We start from the raw sequence: 27,370 nt of genomic DNA, 5'->3' as shown, positions 1-27,370 counted from the left end.
ACATTCTTGACTGAGAGCAAAAAGTAAACATTATAGCACAGCTTGATTCTGGATACTACACAGAGCAACAGCTTTGCAACTGAACAGTGTCCATGTTAATTTCAGTGATATATTAATTAATCCTTCTGACATCTAGATTAATTACTTCATGGTGATCAAAAGCATGAAAGAGAGCATGGGGTCCCCAACAGAGATAACCCTTTGAATAGCATTTCATTCTAGTGTTAAGGAGATTGGCAACTGAGAAGCTCTTGCCTCTTACCTATCTCAAAGATGAGGCCAGCTCTGAAGCAATCACAACCTATGCAGACCTACACAGCATCTAGAGTGACACAGGGATGCCAAGAGAAAAACACAGATCTACTCATTTTCATTAAGAATAGCAGCATCAAAGGCAAACTTAGATCTGCAAACCTCGTGGAAACATGCAGCCGTGTTGCAGAAACTACAGAACTGATTAACTTGAAGACAGAAGCTGCCTCTCATTCTGGGATTACAAAAACCAATTGGTGCAGTTGGAAGCACCCCCAGTCCTTCTCCACTTTCACTCTGACCTGATCCATAAGGAAAAGTACTATCCTATCTCTTGCAGGTACATCTGAATCCCTCAGCTATTGCCTATGTCTCTTAATTGGTTCATCAATTCCAAAACACCATTTGCTCTTTGCTGACCACCTGAGCTACAAAATCAGAGCAGAGGCGGTCTTTTCTCTTTTCTTCTTCTTTTAATAGGTGCATTGTAGGATACTCAGATAATCTCTGGAATGGTCTAAACAAGACTTTAACCAGAGTAGTCTTAAGGATGCAAAACTTACAAAAAATGAAGCAACAGAACAGATAAGATTATGTGAGAAACCGCCAGTGTAGATATAAGGAACAGAGAAACCCTGAGCAAGGAAATCGCATATTTGTCTTCAACCAACCTAATCTAACCTAACCCTGTATTTTTTATATCAAAAATAATTTCAGCCCTACATTGATTAGCATTGATTGAGAAACAAGGAGGGGGAGAAAATGGACACAGCTGCTAAAGATCTCAGGCTGTCTTATGATCATCATCAGTACCGATACTGTATATTAGCCGACAAAGTTGAATCATAGGATGGCTTGGGTTGGAAGGGACCTTAAAGACATTCTTGTTTCAAAAAATGTCTTTCTCCCTTTTTAGCCTCCAAAGTTGCTTGATGTATGAAAACTACAAAAGGCCTGGGGGCACCATCTACAACCCCACCTTCTAATGAGGAGTTTTACAAACTTGCACTGGCATCTGGAACACCTAACTACAGCTTGGAAGAGGTTATGCAGAGTACAGGTGTGGAGTTCAATGTTGCATACTAAACGCAATATGTTACGACACCATTCAGCTTTTCACCATGAAGTTATTGCTGCCATCTTGCTGTTTCCATCCTATTCAGTTCTCTACACTGCAAATGACTCCAGAGTTTCAGACACCAGACAGCCATCCTACCCATTCTGTGATTCCCCCAAAACAATATCAGTCAACATTCACAAGTACAGAACAGAAAAGTAGCTTTTGTAATTGATGCTGCAGTTGCATACCGATTATTCTATAATCCATTTGAAAAATCTGTTGTCTCCAAAACACTGTAAGGAAATACCCAAAGAATTCTTGCATCTTCCAGCATATCTTTATCTGCCAAACAGAGCAGCAATTATTTTCCAGTCTTATTGAATTCAGTTTTCTAAATGACCATTAAAAGGCTCAGATGGCACAGAATCTGCCTGAAATGACAGATTATTACAAGGTCACTAAACAGCTCATCGTGAACTTCCTGATATTTTATAAACTAGGCTGCCTTCACATATTGTGACACATGAAGGATTGCAAAACTCCTTGCAACAAAGGACTTTTCAGGGTCTTTTGTCTTTCGTATTAGAAGTGCTTAGAGGGAGACAGAGTTCTCTGAAAAATATGAGGTTTAGTTTTTCACAACGACAAAGATGAATCTTAAAGAGTTTTTGTTCTTACTGAAAAGCCTTTCAATATAAAGTGGAGCTGACTAGAATCTCCTGTAAGTGATCCCTGGATGAAGACATAACACATAAGGCATTTCTTCTTAACCTTTATGCCCTCTGCTCCATACTTGCAAAATCCTTCCAAACTAAATCAGGAAAATGACAGAAAATGCACTTTCATGCATTCTTGATTGTATCATGAATGGAGAATTTCTGTCAAAAATCAGGATGTGCAGTGGTATGGATATTTCTGCATTAAAAGCATTTTCCATTTCAAACAAAGGAGAAACCACTCTCAAGTTGAAGTCCTCTCTTTGTGTCATATTATCAGCTAATAATGGCTCAAAGTGCTATGACTCACTAAAAAGTTATGTGTTTTCTTTTATAGTACTAGCCCCTCACCAAATCTGGATCATAATGTCTTCTCTCTTTGGCACAGATAATAAGATCCTGACATGAGGAAATGCCCTTTTAAAATGTCTCCCTGTCACTATAAAAATAAAATTTTAAAAATTTAAAACTATACCTATGTGTTAATTAATACTTTCATCTTGGTCGGTTTTCAATTAATTTACAATACTGTTCTGTTTATCGGAGTGGGAGCTGAGCCAAGCCCTCTGTGCATCCGATGAACCTCACAATAACCCCGAATGCACCTGTTAATTTCGCCTCTGGGTAAACAGTTGAAAACTCCTCAGCTATTTCCTCAAGTTGGGTGGAAACAAAGAAACATGAGATTAAAAAAAAAAAAAAAAAAAGAAAGAAATGTCTAGATTAGGGAATTGGAGATGCATTAATTTAAGAAAGGAACAGGGTCAAACTAGGGGCTAGGAGGCTAACAAGCACAGAGCACACAGCAAGAAAGCTCACAGCAGGGTAAGAGTTCACTTAATTTATTCAAGCGATCTATTCCAGACGCAGTAAATGATACATTATTGGATCCAGACCTGCAACTGCTTACTAAGACCAACCTCACTTAAGTGTCATTACCCTCCCCTTCAGAAATATTGCTATTACCCAAACCTGTTCACAGTGAGGGCTTTACTCAGCTGGCAATCCACTAACTTTTGTTCTTTATGATGCTCCCCCTAACTCCCCCTCTCTGCTGTGGGAATTAGGCATAACAACCACCATGCTAACCGCAGAACACCCAAGTTGATACAACTCTATGAGATTTTTAGTACTTCATTACACCGAAAACCAATCCTATGGATAGAAGACTATAAACAACAGCAAATGCTATACCAAGCAAGCAGTAAGTGGTTAAGGACCTAGAGATTTACTAGGGGGTTTCAATCAATCAAAGCCTCCTTTGTACAAATTACAGAAAGCTGAAAAAGAAATCAGAGAAACACTTATCATGGAAAATTTAAAGGAACTTCAATTTTATGTTTTTTTCTTTGAACAAAAGAAACAAAGGGCAGATGGTTTTACTGTAAAAGATTGGCTTTTTTCCCCCCCTACTGAATTATGATTAATGTGTTTACTAAGCAAGAGCTAAAAGAAGCCCTTTTATGATGGCAAACTTTCCAGTAGCTGGCTATTGATATCCTTAAGAATATCATTTAATTCAGGGATCAGGTTACACAAGACTTCAGAACTTATTAAAACTGTATTGTACAGACAGAAAGTGTAGGGACTGTGAAGCACGTGGAAAGCATAAACCTTTGCTTAGTGGGGACTTTCTTCCATCCCCAGAAACTGGGCAAGGTCACACGCTCAAGACTACTTTTAACTACCTGTTTTCCCAGCCCAAAGACACAACCTACTCTTCTGGGTGTGCTGGCAGTGGATACAAGATGAAATGTACCTCAAACCCCTGCAGATCTTGCTCTGTGCTGGGGCAGTCTCTGAAGTTGGACAGGACTTGGCAAAGAGAAGATCACTACCCATCCCTGCTTCATGGAGGGAGAACATGGTGCATAAATCGGCATTTATTTATTACACTACACATTTGCCTGCTCTTGCTTCTGTACTGAAAGGCACAAAGGGCAACTCCAATGAGATTTCACAGCGAAGTGAAGTCCCTCTGTTAGTCACTTTCCTTAACCTGCACTTTCCACACGGCGTGGGCAATAATGTTCTCATGCTGAAAGAGAAGGAAAGGCTAACCTGTCACAAAAAAAGATAACTGCAGCAAAATTTAAAAGTTCCTCTTGCCTTCCCCAGGCTAAAACTTAGCCCTTCCCTGGGCTAAGTAACGCTTAGCTTGACACCAAACACAGAACAGCTGGAATAGTGGGGAGCTACTAAAGGTTTTGTTTGTTAAAAAGTTAATTGAGTGAAACTCATATATTCAGCCATTTGCTTCCCATGTTTGTTAATTTCCCACACTTAATAGCTTTTTCAAGGTCCTTTGCATTTCTCACCGGGAGCAGTCAGTTCTTTATCTCTGGAAATTAGCACCTCTGGAAAGAAAACAAAAGTAACAGGCAGCTCGACAGAAGCCTTTAGCACGAGAGTGTTATGTATCTTTCAGATTTGGTATCCATTTGCAGAACTGATTGCAAGGCATCATGGTGTCAGCCATTATGATACTTTATCTGCAGTAGAAGAGCAAGGGCTCCTCATAAGGCTTTAAAGAAGACGGCCCATCTGGGATTTTAGGCTGAGACACTCTAGAAATGCCAATTCCCAAAGCAGGTTTCATATCTGTAAAAGTCAGAAACAACTAGCCCTAGGACTTTGCTTTGCACACCTCTAGGAGATAGCACTAATAGTAGGAGTCCTGGTGGCAATTTGCATTCCAAGCAGATCTATCAAAATTTATTATATTCAAAGTACTGCCATTACAAGCTTTTAAAAGGCCTCTGTAAAAGCCACAATAACATTCACAACTGCCATTTCTAGATTTTTTTGTTTGTTTAATTGTTACTTTTATATTGTAGCATTCAGATTTTCAGTATTGTCCTGGTAACTCTGCTACAAAGGGCTACAAACAAAAAGCTGAGATCTTGAAATAATCGTTGAGCTCCTGGAGCTGAGGCTTAAAGAAAACACTAGATATTGCAAGACTCACATTAAAATCCTGAGAGCTGGAAATGTCGTGTGAGGCTTTGGTTTCTCTTTACATCAAGTACTGAGAAAAACCAGCACGTAAAAAAAGGTGATTAGATCCACCAGTCAGATTTATAAATGTAAGGGGGCTTAAAATAACCAAGATAGATTAGATTGATGAAGAGTACTTACTATATCTGATATATCTGCAATGTGGAAAAAAAAATAAAAATTAGAGTATCATATACATAGACCTAAAACTAAAGCCATTCATTTAAAATTTCCCCAAGTTTGTATGACTCACATAAGGGGAATTTTTAATTTTAAATTATTTTTCCCTTCTGATATCAGTGCCAACTCTCCCCAACCCCTTAACACAATTAGCAGCAGACAATGCCACCACTGTTTCCAGGGCAAGGACATAAGCTAGAACAAGTAATACAACAAACCTGTTCGTGGCTCTACAGTTAAAGGTTATGTCAGCATTTCTGTGATAGAAACCCTGTTCCAGAGGTCAGTAACTCTTCTGGAAAAGCTCACTGCACTCAGAAACCTGTTGCAGAGGGTGCCTGCCATAAGATACATTCTTTCATACGTATGTATATCTCTGTATACATAGATATATACATAGATATATACATATATATATACATATATATATATATATATACACATACATACATATATATACATATATATACACATATATATACATATATATACATATATACATATATATACATATATTTTTATATATATATATATATATATACACACATATATATTTTTATATATATATATACATACACGCACACACACACACACATATGTATATATTGTAGGTGGGTGGTACAAAGAGACCGTATTTATGGTTTCAGGATGCTCTCAGCTTCAAGTGGAATTCTCTTTCCTCTCTTTTAACATTCAGACACACAGTGTGAATTGAAAATTGTGAGGTTCATGTCCAGGACTAGGACAGTTCAGGGCAATGTGACCCTTCTTAATCAAAGAGTTCACACTATACACCTCTGCCTTTTGCCTCCCATGATCTGGCTTTTTAAAATGCAACATTTATGGAACTTTTCATAATTTGCAAACAGGGCTATGGAGATGAGCCAACACTACATGAAATTTTTGACACTGAAAATCCTGAGTTAGTATCTTTATCAATGACCTGGAGGAAGAGATGGGGTGCTCTCATAAAATTCAGAGGAGACACCAACCTGGAGGAAAGAGTTGATACTTTTCTTGCCATTCAGAGGTATCTTGACAGGCAGCAGGAACAGGCCAAGAGGAATCTTGTAAAATTCAGGCAGGTCAGATGCAAATGGAACAGGTTAATTGACTGTAGAAATACCGCATGGCTAGGTAGAAGCCCTGCTGAAAAAGACCCCATGTCCTTGTGGTCAGTAGGCTGAACAAGAGCCAGCTCTGCTCTGGCAGTGCTGGAGGCTAACAGCATCCAGGGCCATATCAAAAGTCCTACAGCCAGTAGATCAAAGGAAGGGATAATCACCCTTTACTTAGCACTTGTTATATTGCATCTGGAATGCTATGTTCAGTTTTGGGTCCAATAGCACAAGAAAAATGTTGAAAAACTGGAGTGAGTCCAATGAAGGACTGCCAAGATGGTCAGCTGGAGCAGGGAAAACTTTTTGTGATGAGGTGATACAAGCAGTAGAACAGGTTAAACAGGGAGATTTCACAATCTCTGTACTTGAGGCTTTTAAGACCCATCTAAACAAAGTCCTCAGTGACTGAAGTTAAGTCAGTATTGGCCCTGCCCTGAGCCGGATTGGATTAAGGCCTGCTTGGATCCCTGGTTAGATTAAGGCCTCCTGAGTTCCCTTTCAATCTAAATGATCCTCTAGCTCCACTCTGAAATACACTGGTGAGACTGGGACTTCACCATCCTGACCCAGATAATGGACAAATCCAGGATGGGCATCTTTGGTTCAGGAACTCATCTTTCTCATTCTCCTTTCACCCTTCTCTGTAGGCTGTCTGATCCTTCTCTCTAATGTGCTGCAAGGTGGCAGATGAAGTGCTGGAGCTATCATGGCACATCTACATACATATACCTTTGTTAACATACACCCTGGACAGGGAAACACTACACTCAGTAGTGAAGAGGAAAGGTTATTTGTCATCCACACTTTAAACACCTCAGCTTGATCTCTCCTATTTTCCTCTACTGTCAACTAAGTGAATCCAATCAAGTGACCGATTTAGTGTTTTTAAATTACTTTGTGGATAATGATCTCTGTCTTTCCATCAACCGGGGACAGAAAATAGATGGACAGAGGCACCTTTGCCAAATTAAGCTGGGTGCTGTGAATCATGTGCAAGTCTTTATCATTGTTGTCCCACAAATCAATGCTTACACTCATTTGTGCAATTTCACACATAGGTAAGTGTCTCTCCTATCTGCTCTATCCAGTTAGGGATATATATTTCAGACTTTCGAACTCCGAGAGCCCTGCAGGCAGTGTTGGCATCCAGACAGTTTCACAAGGAAACTTTGGACTGGCATGAGGCAACAGGCATTGAGGCAACAGGCACATTTGCCAGCAGAGCACCTGGCTGGTAGGAGTATTCAGCTTAGCAGTTCTTGAGACTGAGACTGAACCCCCTGATGCAACCACGAATTACTCAGTTGCTTTACTGTGGCATGACCTGGCCTTGGCAGGCTACAACCTTTGCCCCTGTAGCTCGCACGGCAGTAGCACATACTTAAAAGGTCTCATAGAGATGAAAACAATACAGATGGCATTTTCTTCAAGAAGGAAGTAAGAAAACAAGCTTGACTGTCATGACAGGCAGTGCTTGCAGTACATCAGCTGTGAAGGCTCCTGTTGGCATCGCAGATTGAGATTTGAAATGATGAAATTGCTTTGAGACTGTTTACAGCGGGCGCCTCCCAAACTTGACCAGTAGCATGAGAAGAAAGAGAGAGATGTCTGAAAATTTAACAAGTGGGTGCTGAACATGGATGTCAGAAGTTGGCTGCAGGCAGGAGTAAGCCAGTCAACAGTGGAGAGATGACAGGGTGAATATAAGACATGAAAGGCCCTTCAAGTGGAGACAAGTAATACTGGTCTGATGCGATAGAAGAAAGGAGCCAAAAAAGGCATGTGTGACATACTGAAAGCAGCAGCTGAGGGAAATGAACTTCCCAGAAACATTCTGAGTTGATGTACACAATTTTATATAGAGAGTTCACTAAGCCCACAGAAAATGTTGCAGCCTCATTTAAGACAAGAAATTATTTCAGCCTGGATGTCCTAAGTAGATTTACAGAAATCAGTATCTTGAAAACATGATGCACAAAGACCCAACAAATGTAGCCTGAAACTGGTGCATGTGACTTTGTCCACCTATTTGGCCAGAAAGCTACTTATGAGCTCATTCAAAGACTGGATAAAGAAGCCACTATCCCACTTACTTAACGTGTGTCAGGCCACGCCAGGAATACTGTGTTCAATTTTGATCCCCACAATGCAAGAAAAGCTGTGAACAGGCTGGGGAGGGTCCAGAGAAGGGCCATGAAGATAATCAAAGGCCTGGGTAGCCCGAGATGTGAGGAAAGGCTGAGAGAAAAGTGGATTTGTTCAGCCTTGAGTAAAGAAGAATTAGGAGTGACCTTATCAAAATGTCCAGTATTTAAAGGATGTCTACAAAGAAGATGGAGACTCCTTTTTTACAGGGAGACTCCTTTTTTACTCCTTTTTCACAAGGAAAAGGCAAAAGGTAATGGGCACAAGTTACTCCTGGGGAGATTCTGATTGAACGCAAGAGGGAAATTTTTCCCAATGAGAACAATCAGCCATTGGAATAATCTCCCCAGGGAAGTGATGAATTCCCCAATGTTGGGCACTTTCAAGATTCAGCCGGACAGGGTGCTGGACCATCTAGACCGTGTTTTTACAAAGGAAATTTGCATCAGATTATCCTTGAGGTGTTTTCCAACTGGTTTTTCTGGATTCTACAAAAATACATGGCTTTGGCAGTGTTCATCTCAGCTACCAGAGATTAGGGAAGCAAAGATAAAAAACAAACCATAATGAAGTTCGAATTGTTCGTGCACTCCACTCAGTTAGAACAATTAGAAATGGTTAAATGTTTAAGCCATTTGTTTATACCAAGTGGAATTAGGTAGTTGATAATTCTTATCCCACACCTGCAATTTACTTCATTTTTTTCAAATGAATTTGTATTAGTCTTGCTCCTAACATTACAAGGGCTTTTTCTGAAAAGAATCTATAAGCCAAACATTCTATTCAAAACTTGCTCCTACTTTAAATGAGGTCTCTAGGACTATATTTGTTTTTATTAGTACAGCGTTAAAATGCACATATATGTTTTTTTCTTTTCTTACCATTCACATGTGATAGAACATAGAATAGATACTCTTTTTAAGCAGGCAGCTTTTAGGAAATGACCTCTCAGTCCTCAGATCTGTGGCTTAATAGCCAGTATAAAACAAAGCCAAGGATTGTTACTTTGACAAATTGCATACTTTTCACACAAACCAGTTCTGAACTGCAAACATAAATTACATGCCATAACATGTGTGCGTATATATATCCTCCAAAATTCATAATTGCTATTCTAAGGCCTTTATAGATTCTGGGAACTAGTATTTTCATGCAGCAGGTGTTTACCCTACCACTGGGTTTTGATAACCTGAGGATAGACTGCAACCAAGTTCCATAATAGGGGCGTGGATGGGTTAACTCTGGTGCTGTTGCACCACTTAAGTGCTCAGCACTTAGAATTACATGTTAGGTCTCCAAGGAAGGTGGAGCCACACGGCCTAACAAGGCACCCTCCCCTTCTGCACTATAAAGTAGGTGAGAAGCTAAGAAAACATGCATGAGTGTCCCATGGGGAGAGAGGTGTGAAGATTCCCTTGAAGACAGCTGAGGTAGTAGCAGAAAGCCAGAATTTGTGAATAGTTTGGGACAAACTGGCAAGGAACTTTTCACCAGAGGGTGTTGCAGATCCCAGGGGTGATGCAAACACCTGGGGTGCGCCCTGAGCAAGACTTCCAAGGGGGTGTTCTGCTCCCTCTTGGCCCAGCACTGGTGTCTTGGGCAGAACTAGTTTCATTGGGCTTTACACAGGAATGTGAGTCCCAGCTTCAGGGACTGTGTATGGAAGCCACACTAATCCAGTAAAGAGAGAACAGGTTCTCAGGGAGCTGCTGTCGTCTGAAGAATGAAGATCCTCTTAGCTTTGAGAGGACATGAGAAGCAGGGACATGGCAGGCTACCGCATGAGAGCATCAGAAGCAGGGCTTGTAAACAGCTTTGCAGATTTAAATGGCCCTCAAACCCATCTGCAAGCCAGCCCAGAGTGATTTCATTTCCATCTAACAGAGGGGCAAAGGAATCTTGTGAAGAAAGGGGAAAAAATTCATTCATAGTTTGCATACATATATTTAAAATTAATTTTTTCCTTGACACAGTAGAGCGTAAAAACAAAACCTGGAACAGCAACTGCACTGTGAAAGGTGACAGTGAGCACCAGGACTCACCTGTACAACGTGCCATGACTGTTCAATATGGATGGGAACTGTCTTGGGAGAGCAGCACTGATGGAGAAGCACTTTTTCTGCCAGTGCTAAACAGAAGCATGCCATGTGATGTAAAAGTCGGGCTCATTCCTGCACTTCCACAACACTACCGAATTAAAGCAATAATTGCAATATTTGGGGGCTTATGTTTTCATCCAATCTTGCCTGATTCCAGGAGCAAGTACACAAGAATTTCTTTTCAAAGATAAATACATAATTATTGAGGTTTTGTATTTGCACAAAAAAGCCTGATACAGTGAATCCTAAAGGCTTATGAAACAGCAAGGTGACCCTTACCAATATTATTTTTAAAATCTACTTTTTTGGGCAATATAGTGATTTTTTTTTTTTTTAATTCAGACTCACAGCTTTGAAAATATGGGTGTTTCCAGTTGCATATTCATCTGAAAATTTTGCTTTGAAAGACAGTCTGATAAACATACAGAAATATACCTTTTTAAATGGAACTTCATTTTAATATTCTGTAATCTACTTCATTCTATAAGGCAATAATAATTCTTTTCAGCAAGATTTCTCCTGTGCCTTTCAATATTTGCCAGTGTTATTTTGGCTGCCAGTCTGAGACACTAATGATTTAAAAGGAGTTTTTGGTGGTAGTGAAAAAAATCTTTAGTCAGTGGACAGATAACACACAAGTAATGGACTTGCTGCTAATGTCAAAGTCATATACAATTGCCACTTTATAATATACTGTTTGTTTTTTAGTATCTGTGCATAACTATAAAAGAACACATTTCTAAGCTAGTGGTGGGATTGCCATCCTTACTGGGACCATGGATTTGCATATCCCTGTTGAGTACAAAATGCAAAGCCAGACAAAATGCAGTTATAAAGCAATGTAAGCCCTTAAGCAATAATAAAAAACAAAGAAGTGTACTTGAGATGTTACCCCTCATTTCTTGCAAAGCAAGCTCATATTTAAGTTCAGATGGACCAGGTTAACAATCACTATTTTTAATGTTAAAATGCCCTGGGGAAGTTATAAACTCACCAAATATGCTGCTAAACTTACTTTATATTGTGTGCAGCTGTATGGCTTCATACCAGTGACCAAACTTCCTAAATGGGCCAGTGAAGTAAAAGATGCTCTCCCCCCCTCACACCCTTCTCCCCCATCCCCCACAACAATGATTTACTTGTCAAAGGAATTTAATTTATTTCAGTAGTTCATCAGGCTATTCAGTTCTGACTTTCCCTACCTCTCTTAGCCTAGGTTTTAGCATCTGGTAAGGCCAGGATGAAGGAACAGATAAGGCAGGAGAAGTACTAAACACGAATGACACATTTTCCCTTAGAGCAGTCATTGCTATGAAATACAAAGGTCAGATTTCAACTAATTTTAAATTAGCAACTATAAAGCTAAATGCACTGCTTAATGTGGATTGATTTTATACTCACATTAGAAGTCTTTCCCTAGAAACATCCAGCATAAACAATATCACAAAGCTAGTTATCAAGCTAAATCCCACATTTTTCCTGGTTCTTTATTTATTTATTTTTCCTTTTGATAGATCAACCCTATAAGCCTGCAGCACTTCTTTCTTGGAGTAAATGTATTTTCCTGCAAATGCTTCTGTAGTCTGCATTGGAGGTCTTAGAGGAGGAGGTCTGGCTTGTGGATTTGGGCCTTGTGAAGCTTAACAAGGAGGCTGTTATGAGAAGGAGCTTTGGCAGGCCATGGCTCATTGGCAGTGATTAATTGTCCAACATAGTTTCACATGATCCATTCTGACATCTAGACACAGACCTCACCTAGGAAATGGCCAAGTGGATACTGATCCTGCATTGCCAAACTTAGCATCACTAACCCTTTAAGGATGTTTTAGGCTTTACTGGCAGGAACTGGCTTCTCTTGGACCCTCAGCTAGGGTAAATGGCCATCAATGAAATAATTACCTAAAAATGGATCTCAGGCTGGATAATTAAAAAAAAAATCCGTTTGGTCAGAGCAATAAGGAAAAGCTGTGTTAGGCTGAAATGTCTTGCAGAAAAACAGGCTCAGTAAAACAGCCAACTGAATGCAAATTAGAAAGATAACTGCTATCAACAGCGCAGCCAGGAGAAAATGCTTTCCTCAGTATGGTTTGAAAATTTGTATTACTTTTGACCGCTTAAAAATATAATTATTGTTGTTGTTGTTTTGGGGTTTTTTGTTTGGTTTTTGTTTTTGTTTTAGTTTGGTTTGGTTTTTGTTTGTTTGGGTTTTTGTTTTGTTTATGTCGTTGTTGTTTGGATTTTGTGGGTTTTTTGTTTGTTTTGGTTTTTGGGGTTTTTTTTTTGTTTGTTTTTTGTTCCCCCCCCCCCCCCCCCCCCAATAATCATGCATTTCCAATGCTCCCAAGACACCTAGATAAATACATACAACCAGCTTCTGACTATGTTCAAAAGAGATGCTTTTAAAACCATTGGTCAACTTCTGTACTTCATTAAAGCACAGAAGAAAATTAATTTTATTACATTACAGTAGACCCATTTTTCATTGTAAAGAAATAGCTTACTTATTCAAGAAGAGCGCTGATTAAAACCAGAGTTTTTAAAAAAAGTTCAGCAAGTTTAAATATACTATTAGTGCTTGAACTTGATTTGATTAGAAGCCTTTAAAAATCTTCCCATAAAATACACATTTTTGTTGAAAAGTAATTTTGTGTGTTTCATGTACCAACCAGATCAATCATCTGCCCTGTCCTGTTGGTGACCAAATCCTTAGCATGCTGTTGGCAGAGAAGTAAAGGAGAGGGCAACATTAGGTCACTACAAAGCATCCTGTCACTAAGTAAACACTGTTGTGGAATGACATCAGATGAAGGAATGATGAAATAAATGCAGCTATTTCAAGCCTGCCTAAGTGAAAACAAGTGATAGAAACAGCTACCATAACTGTTCAGTGCCTGGCCCTGAGGTAGGATCAGGCTTTCGATCAGATTAGCCAAGGGCCACCAGCACAAAGAAGGTATTCTTCAGATGTGCACTGACTTGGTAAGCAGTTTACAGGTAAATAAGGAGGGCAACATTTGCATCAGCATTAACAGTTTAGCTCAGGGCTGCTCCTAATGTCAAAGTTCAGTGTGTTGGTTCTTTACATTGTAAAGATTAGCTCTGTGAAGTCTTTAGTACTTATTTATTTATTTATTTACTTACTTATTTATAAGTTTAACAAAGCCTACATAGCAACAAACATACCACAGACCTCGGGGATTACAGAGAGAGACTTTTGGGAATACTGACCATCTTCCTTTGTTCCGGGTTAAAACTGAATCAGCAGTTTTTCAAATGCTGATTTCCTACTTTCCTTGTTCCTACTCTTGCACATTTTAGTGCTGTAGTCATACAAAAATGTATTCCTATGTTCCAGAAACCATTTTCTGCCTAGAGTTATTGCTTAATAAAAGCCTACAGATAGAAAAAACTTATTTGCTTTAGAATACCTTTTCTTTTAAAGAGCAATATTTCATGGAAATGTAGCTGTTTCAGTGAAAACATTCAGGGTGGAATTTCTAGTGGGTGTGAGAAAGATTTCACCATCAAAATGAACACAAGTCCCAAAGCTCCTCTCCCCTCCCTTAAAATGAAATTGTTGCTCTCTGACTAGCCTTGACTCTGGTGGAGTTCTAATGGGATAATTGCACATTTTGAGAGCTGAAAACATATATGCCAGTCCATGGAACTAGATTTAAAGCACCTCCTAGAAGGAAAGAGAACTATCCCAAACTCTGGTCATCATTTTCATGAACTAAAAGCAAAACTCATACAACACAAAATATTACACAAATCCTGTTTGTCTCAAACTAGAAGCCAAGAATAAAAGAGGAGAACAGGCACATATTCAGTCATCTTAGAAGCAGACTGTCTATCACAGAAAATCTGAATCCACAAGCAGGCACTGAGGTCACTGGAGCAGGAGTTTGAGGAGCCCAGACTCAGGCAAAACACGAAACTGAGGACTTACAGTTCTCTCTAAGAAGATTATTGGCTTTACTTCTAACATTATACCATTTCTGTATTATACATAGATTGAAAGTTACCTCTGTGATGTGTAGAGGAAGGAGATTGATCTGGAGGAAGGAGATTGATATGGAGTATAAACAACTATGAAAGAAGGCCAAACAATTAACCCAGTCTATAAAGTGTTCAAAGCCAAAAATAACTTGTTTAATTTTATGATGCAAATTCTTCTTCAAATAAAAAACATCATGTCTTTTCCAACTGTTTGAACTTCACAATGATTAGAAATCAAATGATGATTAGAAGACATTGGACAAAATTTAAGCAAGAAGGGCAATACTGCCAAGCCAGTGAAAACCCTGTTGAGGGCTAATGTGCAGGCATATGAATGTGTGAGAACTCTGTGCTTAAGCAGTAGCTAATTTTTAAAAAAAAAAAAAAAAAAAAAAAGTCATTTATGGAAATTTCTTACATGTTGTAATAGCTCATGCATGTTGCAACTTGTTATAATTTGGGGATTTCACTGGCTATTCCCCAGCTTATTCCGGTAGAGTGTGAAAAGCAGTATGCAGAAGAAAGTTACAAGGTCCTTTAGTAAGTAACGGGGATTTTTTCAATTTTTCCAACACATAACAAATAAATTGTCTCACTGTGGAAGTACTGAATGTAACAGGCAGCAATGAATAGCCTAGGCTGTTTTTGGTTAGATGCTGTGCTCTTGCCTGTGTTCCTGGTGTTAGGCTGCCCCTGCATGTCACTTCTGAGGTGGAATGACAAAAGGAGATCTTGACGAGGACCCAAGCAGTTCTGGGAGGATGGATCCTGCCTTCTCTGCAATAAAAGTAACCATGAAATCCAACCTACAGAAAAGAGACAAGTGGGCATAGAGAGCAGGAATGTACCAAGACTCCAGTGTAAGAGATCTATTTTGTAGAAATTGTGTTCCCTATGCTCAGCCAGACATGGGACCGGCTCCTTTTGCCATATGTTTGTGGGTATATGAACAGAGTGAAGCACAGAGTATTTCTAAATGTATCTTCCTCTGCCTACCTCTTCCTAGAGGCAGAATTTCTTTACAAAGGATAAAAAACGTCATTACATTCACAAATATTAAGACTATTTGACCCTAGACAAGATGCAGTAGAAAATTTTCTGTATATAGTACACAATTCCAACCAATTTCAGTAGGAGCTGGATCAGGCTTCACTGATGAAGAGGAAAAATAGTGATGACAAGAGAAAAGAGTGGCAACCCTACAGAATACTCCTTCTCCATAAGTCAAACCAGTGACAAGTGTTCTATCTGATGTCTAAATGATGATCCTTTCATTAAACAAGGTCAAAGTAATGTAACATTATTACTATGAATTTTATATGTTAGAAAAAAAATATTCTTACTCCAATGGCTTCTATTGTATATAACAGATATAAGCAAAAAGTAATGGGAAGAGATAGACCAAACAATTTCTGTATAGACTTTAGGGACACAGAACACTCCTTAAAGCTTAGTCAACTTATCTGAGAAATCAGACAAACACTGAATCTAGTTGGTTCAGCTTGAACCTAGTTACAACCAAAAATGTTCTATTTTAAGAACTTTTTAATATTTGTACAGAAGAAGTATGATATGTACAGTTGCATTTATTTAGGAATTAACTGTCCCATAAACTTGATCCAACAGCATTTTTCTCCAGTTAGTTATAATAGCTTTTAATTTAAAATACCTATGCCAGTTTCTCCTGGGACTTAGTAAAAGTAACTTACTGGTGAGTAGCAGAGTTCAATCACTACTTCTGCTTGTGTAACATTAAAAAAGTTAATTTGTTGAGGGTTCATGTCTAATGTGAATGTTTCTAACAGAAAAGCTGAGTTGGACAGATTTTGACAGAGTAGCATTTGCCTACAGCAGAAACACATTGACTGTTGTAGACAATAATATTAAGTCATAGATCGTTACCTGCAATTTGAATGCTCTTGAGCAGAAAAGACTTTGCTAGAGAAACCCGTGCAAAACATTTAAACCAGTACCATATGCAGTAAATAAAATTCATCAAGATTATGGAGAAGATATTCAGACTCCTGCAAAACAACACAAGCGTGCATGCACAGAATGTAGACGGATAACAAAATAAAATGCACCTAGATGAACCCAGTTAAATAAAATAAATATCTATTCCTTGAATTAGATAAATGACAAAGTAGTATTAACTTAAGAATGAGAATAGCGTAGATCCAAGGAATTACTACTTCACATAGTAGAAAGAAAAATGAGGAAACTCCAGTTTTAGACACTAAACTTAACAATTTCTATTTCTTATCTTTAGGTCTTGATAACCTTTGTTACCTTTATAGCTTTCAACTATGCCTACCTACGACCTGGAAAATGAATTAGAGTTGCCCATTAGTCATTCTCTGGTCTCTGAATGTTAAATCATACTTTTGTTTATTCTAACCTTCACATGAATAACCGCTGTTAAAAACATACAGCCCAACGTTTTACTCTTAACAGGGAAAATGAAAAAAAAAGTGACAGGTAAAATTAAATGTTTCAGATGTTTTCTTTGGAAAGTTACATCTCAACTATTTTGTGGGGGAGTATAAATGAGGCGAGATCATTTTAACATACTACCTCAATAATATATGCAGAGTGCCTCAGGAAACGTAAGAACTGTTAGCCCTATAAATGAAAAATTAAGAGGAAGACAACTATTTATTTCATTAGTCATCTATATTTCTACTTAGAATCATTGAATAACCTGAAGGCTCCAGCTGGCTGAAGATTCCGTGTGATCTCAGAAATCAGGAATACTTAACCAAATTTTTTAAGATAACATTAACTTTATTTCTCACTTAAGACACAGTTGTATAAGTTTTCTGGAACTTTAGAATATGTTAAAATACATCTGAACTGTCATTATTTTTACTTGCAAACATACACAGCAGTTTTATGGGCTAAAATACTGTATTCCACTTCCCAGTATACACCTCTGTTTCCAGTATCCAACCATTTCTACCATGTATCTTTCAAAGTAATTTAGGCGAATAACTTTTTTTTTTAATAATTCTAATAACTGCTCATTTATGTGCTCCCACTTTTTGGAGTACATTTATCAGTATAAAATACACTATCTTAAGCACACACGACCACTATTAAAATCTAATGGGTTCCTCAGCAATAGGAACTGAGACTGCAGCTTCCAGTTACACAAATGACTTTCATGATGGGAAAACACCTTGAGCATCTGTTCATGTCTTACATTTGGCACCTTAATAAAGAAATTGTTGGTCAAAATACCCTTACCTTTTCTAAATTTCAAAGGAGCAGACTGCGATAACAGGTTTTGCAATCAGATATTTCAACTCCTCATTGCAGGCTTTTTTTGTTTTTAAGGATTTATATTTAGGTGTTAAAGCACAGGACAAATGTTGCCATGCCTCTTTTTTTTGTTTGTTTTTTGGTTTTGGTTTTTGTTTGTTTGGTTGGTTTGTTTGGGTTTTTTGTTACAATATGCTAGTCAGAAAAAACATCTGAATTAAGCCATATTTAGGGAAGTCTAACATTTTAATGAGTCTTCAAAAGAAAAAACCCAGTAAACCTTTCTGAGCTTTTAAAACGCTAATAATGACTAAAAAATTAGATTTGTAATAACCAAATCTCATAAGAAAGATATGCTACACCTGGAACTCAAAAGGCAAAATGAAATTATATCACCACAGTGAACAAGCTTTGTCCTTACTTCTGTTTTTTAAAGATTTGTTTATTCAAAAATATATTGAAAATAATATTTGAAAATAATTTAGGATTGAGTAAGTGTTGATTACTATGACACACACTCAGAATTTTTTTTCTAAGTTATAAATGAAATTAAAGATGGATTACAGTATACCTATTTGTGCTGGGAATCATATAAATTTTTTTAACAGCTATATTTATTTTTAACAGCTACAGAGAGCCTTAAGAAATCATGACCATGGTCAAGAGACACATGTGCATCCATAAATTTTCATGCAGTTTCATGACCATGAAACTTAGTACTAGGTGCCTTGTGTGAAAAAAATTAACGTGGCTTCAGAGCAAGAAAGGAAAACATATCCAGTGTCATATTACAAACAATAAGCTCAATATTCTATGATGCACTTAGAATAAATCATAGAGATTTGCAAGACCCGGAGCTGCAAATCTCCATCAAGTACATTCACCCGCAGTCTCACTGAAGTTACAGGGCCTGTTCTTGTGAGCACAGAATAATGGAGGCTTCAACATTCACTATCCTATTTTTATATCATCTAGTACATCCCAGATCTGAAGAGCTATTCTTCCAAAAGCTCAAGGGAGCTGGACTCAGTCATCCTTATGAGTCCCTTCAGACCTGAGATATTCTACGATTTCAATCTTTTTACAACACACAAGACAGAAAAAATTCTAAAACGAGTAAAAAATATCATTGCATGTTACACAATCATAATCATACAAGATTTACTCAAAAGAGTGGAAGCCAAGAAACAGAACCAAAACCTGGTGATGATCTTATTATGAAAAAAGGAGAAGGGCAAACCTGGGGACTTTTAGCACCATCTTTAAAACAAGAAAAAGACTTATCAGCCATATTTGGATACTCACTAATCTAACAGATTGGAAATTTGATCTCCACCTTGGCCTCCACTATAATGTCTGTAAAGGAGACTCCTGTCAAGACCTAGGTAGTGGATCTCCTGTTGACTTTTCTAGCATGTTGCTTTTTGACTAGACAAAGAGCACAGAGGTATTTTATATGCTGTAAATTCAGATGATCGTTCACCCTCCCCCACCACATTTTAAATATGGTTGTTTGTGTACAATTTCTCTGGGTTTTACCATAAATGAGATTTGATCCCTGGTACAAGATCAGGGTTTTTTTCTCCTGTTTCAAATATGTTTGTATTGATTGTGCATTATGGAGGAATGGGAAAGTTAAGTTTGAAACAGTTTTTCCTTCAGAAACTTGACATCAGCTGTTACATGGTTTTTCACAGCTTTCATGCTAAGCTGTGGTTTTATCAAGCTTTTGAGTGATTATTATTTGAATAATACCTACATTTAGGACTGTTTTTTCATGTTTTAAAACTTGAAGCAAATAGCACCAGCACTTACTTGTTACTTTTATTAATGTACAACCCTGTTTTAGGTGCAGTTCTGTGCTGCTTCTTACCCTGCTACTCCACATATGTGGTTTTTTCCCACTTCATTTGTATCCTTTTTGCACGTTTTGCGTGCTTCTTTTCGCATTCTCTTTTATTTTCATGCCAGTTAGCTTTGGGAAAACTGACAGTGAATGAATGAATGAAAGTGTTGTGAATCATACCTAAAAACACCTGGTAAAGGTTTATTTTATGGCATCAAATAAAAATGCTGAAAAATACCTGTCAAACGATATTTTTTTTTTTAACTAGAAAACCAGAAGCTTGAAACACAGTGCAGGGGGAAAAAAAAAAAAGGTGTAAATTTACAAGAAGGTAGGCAACGGTGATAAAAAGTTATTTTGCAAAAGTTAAAAAAATGAATAAGATTAAATGACATTAAAAAATATCCAAGTCTTCATTTGATTATCTTTAATCTAATTATAAAAAGGAGCTGCTTAGTTCCCTGCAAAACAAGGAGACCTTAGATGGTTTAAGCAGAAAAAACAGAGGCTAGCGCAGCAAAAATAGTGCTAAATTAAAGCACTTGGAGGCCAAGGGCTTTGAACCTGGGTTTAAGCAGTCATTCCAACCTTGTGAGGCAGGGACTACAGAAGTTTGGGCTCCTGCTAACAGAGCCCTCATTGTTTCACCAGGCAGCTAGAAAAATGCTGCTTTATATCTCCTCACACCACAAGTCCAGCACACATAGCCTAGGAGGAGAAGGAGTCCGAGGGTGTGCTATCCATTGAAAAGCCATTTTTCCGCTATAAACTACCCCATGCTCCAGCCCTAGCTCGCCAACGGTGCTAGCGGGATGTTATGATGGTGCATAATTTATAACTGGAAATTTCTGATTTATGTGGGATTTGGGGCATTTGTGTGCCCACCCGCCCAACCTTCACTCAGCCCTGGGCACGTCGAGGTGAAACCTTCAAACTGCAGAGCCAAGGCATCCGCTGCACTAGTGGGTAAACACTGCACAGTTGAAAGTTCAGTTATTCCACACCTGTTTAATATGTTTATTCAGTAATCAAAGATTAATGCTTATTCCAGACCAGATAAATATATACTGTACACACGCTTGCATTCTGTAAGGAACAAAGATTTAACTGTATTGGGCTACTTCAGGGTACTAAAACATGCAATTTTAAAACACCTCTAAGCCGTGTCACATTTAGGCTGTGCTATAAATTACAATACACACGTTGGTAAAAGATGCTAACTAAGTCAGTTGGAAGAATTACCAAAGACAGTTTAGAGACAGGTCACTATTTATTTGTACGGCTCATAATTACGGCTATTTGCAGCGACGACTATGGTTCATTGCTATTCTGCAGCGAGCTCAGTTGAAGGCATATGTGATGATATTTGCATGATTTAGGCTTGCTGGACCTGTAATAAAATGTATTAGGCTGAAGTGCTCTTAAATATTTTATTTATATATATGTACATATATATATATATATGGTTAATATGTGTATATATTTATAATTATATATCTGTACATAGCTATATATATATAGCTACAGATGGAAATATTCTTCCTATGTGTATACACAGAGAGAAATTATATATATATATACTCACGTATAAATTAGGAACTCTGTAATAACCTTTCCATATACAAAAATATACATAAAATGAGACCTCAGTGGATGCATCGTCAAAGCAGTATTTTTGCAATGTTTGGAACAGACTCTTCCTTTAAAAATGTCCCATTTAATAAATAGATGGAACATAATGAATCTCACCTATTTTTTTTCATGCATGAGAGAATGGAGATACTCTGCTAGCAGCCTGTTATATTTTAAGGGAAGCTCTACACATACCTCTCATATGGCTCTTTTGAAAAAGATCCGTTTTCCTGGTTCCAAACTTGCTGTGTAGTAAACTGTGTAGGTTGGAAGCAACATCTTTACAGTCATAGAGGACCATGAGAATAGCTGAATCATGTCAGTCTGCTGAATTCATACCAATTATGCTAATTCTGTAATTTCAATTACTTGAGGTAATCAAATACAATTTACTGAACTCTGCTTCTTATAAAGTTCATAGGTTTATAGACAGAAGCATCTGAGTAGATGATTTTAATTGTATCATTTGGGATGTTATGGTGTTCAATCAAACTTACAAAGCTGGAAAACTTGTATGCTTGCTGTGCTGAAACTAAACCACTGGTAAAGAATACATCATTAAAATATATTTTAGGTGGTTTTATTATTTGTAGCTCTAAATCAGAACAGCAGCTTATGATGTTCTTACGGTTCAATCAAGAGGTCTTATGTGAGACTTAAAGAACATACCTCAGTGAAATTATCAGTCTATTTAATGCATGCTCTGTATTGGATTCTGTTTTGCACTGGTAACACTTCCAATCTCTTTTAAGAAGAAGGGTTCAGCCAGTACCAATTTTTTTGAAGCTTCTACTCACTGCATGACTTGACCTTGCTCTGTTTTAGTAGGGGCAGAAAGCTCTGTACACCTGAATGGGGAATGAGGAAAGACCTGCATGGGGTGAAGAACAATTTCCAGCTAAGGGCCCTTATCCCACTCAGAGCTGGCAGAACAGAAAAGGGTCTGAACAACTCACACACAACAAAGGTCTTCCAAGTCTGTTTCTTTTAAATTATTTTTGGCTATACCTGCTGATGCCTAACACACTAATGCAGTTCTTTTCACAGAAGCTGTATACATCTTGCTGTGACTAGCATTTTCTAGATTACATGTTCAACAACTCAGAAAGAGGACAATATGTGTGAGTGCACACGCTCAAATAGACCAAGCTGGCTAAAGCATTACTGTGAATTCCCAAACTGCCTCCTATGTGCAATGGCACAATTTTCTGACTGGTAATCTTGCCCTCTTTCTCAGATAAAAAATAAATAGAACTGTTCTCAGCTTTAAGAAAATACATCCCAAATTGTAGTGGTATGCTACCCAGGCATGTGAAGTGCACGAGCATTTGTAGCAGTGTGTGCACAACCGAGTGGTCCTTCTTGGAACCATAAAGGTAAATGTGAAAATAAAAAATCATTAAATGCAAGCCACAAAACCACAAATTCAAAATCAAACAGCAGAATTATTTTATGTTCTGGACTTCTGAAATTATGAGTTTCCTTCCATCACTTCCACAACGCAGTGGGCAGAAGGGAAGGCAAATGAAAAGAATTATATATCACAAAAGTCCTGACCCTTTCTTGGCTTTCACAATGTGCATAGAACAGCACAGAACATACATAATGTAGCTGCACACAAACAAAAAATGCTTCAGATTCAAGCCTCAAATCAAGGTTTTAGTCCACAGAATCACAGGCTTGGTTTGAAGGGACCTATTGAGGTCATCTGGTCCAGGACTCTGCTCGAAGCAGAACAACTTCAAAGTTAATCCAATGTCTTGGTTAAAGCATTTTATCTGGAATAATATGGCTATTCAAATATCAATCCTGTCAAGCTGCACTAGATATCTTCATGGAAAACAGAACGGTAGATTTCTACTGTACTATGTTTCTACATTGAAACAGGATGGCAAAGACATTTTGCTTATTTTAGCAAAAATGAAACTTGTTAGCTCTCTAAATTGTGTTTGATGCAATTAGTTTGTATGGAATTAGTGGGAGGATTTGTTTTGTTTGGGGTTTTGGTTTGTTTTTTGTTTGTTTGTTTTGTCTCTGGTAGTAATAGGACTGTGGAAATACATAGCCTAAATAAAGAATGAGTTCCAGTTAGTTTGTCACTAAAGCACATCATGGTATGAGGGGTGTACAGTGGAGGCATATGTAAATCAAGAAAGCACATGAAAAAGTCTCCGAATTTCTTCACTTTTGGATATATTTGGATGCCAAATCTGTGCTTTCCTATGGAAAAGTATCTCTAATTTAATTCTTCAGCCTCAGAGAGATTTTATTTTTAGTAGTGTAACAGACAAAACTTTTAAGTATTTTGTTAAAGGCATACAGGTGAAAACTACACATGTACGTGTCTCAAAGTAGAATATGTGACTAGCAACCAGTCACTGCTGACTTTATAAGTCCTGTAAAAATACAAACAAATTAGTTGTAGAACACAACTAGTTCAGAGCCAGAGCATATTATTTATTAGTAATTAATTGAATACCATAGAAATGTCTCTACCTATCAAACTACTGAGATTTAATTATAAAGGCAACACAAAGGCACAGCACAAAAGGACACTGAAATCCATCCCTTGCTAAATTCCCCATGAACACACTTGGTACTACTCTTTGCCAGGGCACAGAGGACATGAAGGGACCAACCTAGTCCTGTTAAGCTAACAAAAATGACAGAAAACATTAAATCAAACAGATAACTCTTCATTACTAGGTATATTCATCTTTTCCACCCTAGGCAAATGCCCCCTCTCTTGCCTTAACTGCAGCCAGCTACACTGGATTGAGCAGAATCCTGAGGTTCAAACAGAGAAAGCACTCTTCACACTAGAGAGGTAATTTGAACAGGCATTTAATTACTGCAGCCATGCAAACAGCAGTGAGGTAAAACGTGCTCTTAAGGGGGGAGAAAAGCAACAACCCAAAGACTCCAAACATGTGAAGGAGTCAAGTCTGTAGCAGTTGAGAGCTGTTTGTGACTTTCTTGTTTCACTCCCTTAGACTTTCTGGCATTTTTACTGCCTGCTACCCCAGTGGTAATATGTAAGCATGCAAATAGATTAAATTGAGAAGGGGGGAAAGGGAGATAGGGGCCGCAAAGAAAAGAGCAGAATTGTAGGAACTGATCAATATCAATAGTTTTTTAACAAGCTAAAAGTTTCTAGAAGTTTAGAAGTAAGCAAATAAACTGTTGAGATACCATTTTGATGGAAAGTCTAAAGGGAAGTCTAATATTAGTAAGAACAAACACTCAAAAATTGGTACTTTAAGCTACCCTACCCTGCTAATTTGAAAAATGAATATTCATTATGGCTTTTAAAAATTTCTTCTTGTTTTTGTGCCTTCAGGTTTTACTCTGTAACTCCAAGTTCAAGAATCTGCCCCTCTTCTCTTACAAAAGGCAATTTGGATTTTCATGAAAACATTTGACTCCAGTGCAAAGGTTTTAAGGAAAATAAGAAAAATCCAAACACTTTCTGAAGTACTGAGAAAAATTTAAAAAGCTGAAAATGATAGGGTTTGGTTAAAAATGTCTCTCATTTAGGACCAGATCTTACCATCTATCTCACAAATTCTTTTATGCAAGAAGGACAGACCAGTTTCCTGTCTAAATTACAGGATCTGGATGTATTGCTTTGCAAAGGTGAACCAGCTAGAATATTCACCATGGTGGTATTTATTTACTTGCACAGCTAATGAAATTATGGAAAATTCTTTTGTAAACATAAGCAAGTTTGGAATGCCTGAAAGTGGGATTTTTGAAAAAAAAAAAAAAAAAAAAAAGCAGCAAAGCCTCAAATAAACCCAGACCACATTTTTGGTCTCACTGACTTCATGGGTCCCAGCATTTCACTCTCACATGAGTTCACTGACAGTGAGCAGAAAGCTATGTTCACTATTCTCCTCAACTGAAAACCTGAAATACAGCTTCAGTTTCCTTAAGCAGAAGTTGTCATGTGTCTCTCAGTCAAACACTGCCAGGCCTAAGGTAAAAACACAAGTAGGGCAGTCACTGGAAAATACCCATTAGGTGTCATCAGAGCTGCCTGGAGTTTTATCTCAAAATAACACTAAGCTCACAAAGCTCGACAGCTTGAGAAAAAAAGTTAGATAAAAGCAGAGAGGATCCCACAAAAGATTTTCAGATAGGTTCTCTGAGACCTTGCGCATAAAACCAAACTAAACACTTTTCCCAGTTTTCCACAGGAAACAGATAAAAGGCTCAGTGAAACAGCCAGCAGTTCTGCTAGCTCAGCAGCTTTCCCAGGAATACCAAAGACAGAGGCACAAGTGCCTGTGGCATTTGATTGAGACAAGAGGATAGAACCTCTGTCTCTGTGATATGCAGTGATGAGCACAAACACCAGCTTATTAATCAAGCCAGAGCCTGATGCGCACTGGCCTCTTTTGTACACTGACCATAATTCTTATTCTTGTCAAGACTGATAGGCACAACCCACAACACCTTTCCCTTTTGATGAAAGAATGTATCAGATTAATTTCTCACACAACTATCCAGAAGACACCTACGTGATTGGAGATGCAAAAAGATAAAGGACTGTAGGCAAGCCCCTGGCTTGGAAAGATTTTGCTGGCTGGCTTTGGGGAAAAGCACAACACATTTAGAAAGAGCCATGGGAACCACGAGGTTGCTCAGCAGACAGAGCTGAAGAAGAGTCTTCTCTCACATGAAGCAACTGCAGTGGGCACTGCTGAATTAACATGACCCTAAACCTCAGTGACTGCCAAGATAGGAACCAGTTTAACAGCACCTCGAAGTTCAAATAGGAGGAATGCAACAGCAAGGGTCACTGCAGGAACAGGCTTGTAAGGGACTGGTAAGGTTTATTAAACACCACTCATCACTCTTCGTTTTGCACAATTGTGGGAAAAGATGATTTTATAGCAGAGTGATCCACTCTACATCAGAATTCAAATGTGCAAGACAAGTCCTGTCTCTTGGAAAGAAATCACCCTGTAGCTGTGAGAGAAACCACATTTGCTTCTTTGGCAAAATACTGGGGACTCTCCTCCCACACAGAAGTCAGACAGGACTCCTATTTAACTGAAGATGCCAAGAATGCATTTCTCTCTCTCTCTCACTAAAAAAAAAAAAGAAAAAAAAATATATATACATCACTGTTCTACTACATTCTTTCTAAAGGACCTCTAACATTACATGAGCCCGACCACTCACAACAGCACCACGCTTGTGCTTATAAATTAAGAAGGCCAGCTCCCGACAGGCACATACATGGGAATACACTTCCTGAAACACACAATCAGAATCAAGGGTCAGAAAAAATATGCCCTACATATCTGGATAAACTGTAGAGAAAGCAATCAGACTTATTAAAAAAAACCCCAGCAATACTTCAGAAGCTACACAGAGTTTGCTGAGAGGATACTCATTTCAGATTTCATTAGAGGACACAGGATATTTTCAGTAACTAGCAAAGAGTTACCTCTTTTTCTTCACAACTAATCCTACACAAATGGAAAAAAATTTACTCAGTTGTTAATTAACTATTTAAGAATAAAGTTACAATCTTGTTTTATAAAGAAGAAATTATTACAATTTTCATTATATTTCAGGAGGCGAGTTGCAGGGTATTTTCTCTCTTCGTAACCTGCTGCCCTGTCAGGCTTTATTATTTTCACAAAGATCTGACAATCGTGGGGTCATATTTGTTGGCTGCTTGTGACAACATTCAAAAGGGGCACTATATATTACCAAAACAGCTCACAAACTGGCTAGTCACATTATTTATTATGAGCCACACATGTGACAAACTATTTAACTCAGTGACTCCTAATAAGTCAAAAAGCAAGCAACTTGCTAACGCAGTATGAGGGCTGTTCATGGCAATTTATAGATGCTCTCAAGCTGTCACAGCACTTCAAAGTGCCATTAGGGGGGGAACCCCTTAATGACTCACTTGATGTGACAAGCAGTACACAGCACACATGGCAGCGATGAAATTGGCAGCTGATTCTGTTACTTGAAGCTTCTTCCCCTTTCCCCAACAGCTGTTTACATGTTTGCAGTTTGCACTTCTTCCCTGCAAG

General features: G+C 38.1%; 1 protein-coding gene across 6 annotated transcripts in view; it reads right to left on the bottom strand.

The window, feature by feature from the left end:
- Positions 1 to 27,370, bottom strand: part of GMDS (GDP-mannose 4,6-dehydratase) — a 418,193-nt gene that overhangs the window by 159,832 nt on the left and 230,991 nt on the right. Inside the window, exon 9 of one of the 6 annotated variants that reach the window (XM_066187101.1) lies at positions 20,981 to 21,066. The exons of the other annotated variants lie outside the window; for them this stretch is intronic. Coding sequence (XP_066043198.1) covers positions 20,988 to 21,066 — 79 coding nt within the window. The 3' untranslated portion in view covers positions 20,981 to 20,987. Of the gene's footprint in view, positions 1 to 20,980; positions 21,067 to 27,370 lie in introns of those variants that run through there. 6 annotated transcript variants of the gene reach the window in all.

This window comes from Chamaea fasciata, unplaced genomic scaffold (genome assembly GCF_029207755.1).
Source record: "Chamaea fasciata isolate MVZ Bird 193981 ecotype frontalis unplaced genomic scaffold, bChaFas1.0.hap1 SCAF_1, whole genome shotgun sequence".
Taxonomy (NCBI): Eukaryota; Metazoa; Chordata; class Aves; order Passeriformes; family Sylviidae; genus Chamaea; species Chamaea fasciata.
This window is presented reverse-complemented; position numbering and strand designations above follow the sequence as displayed.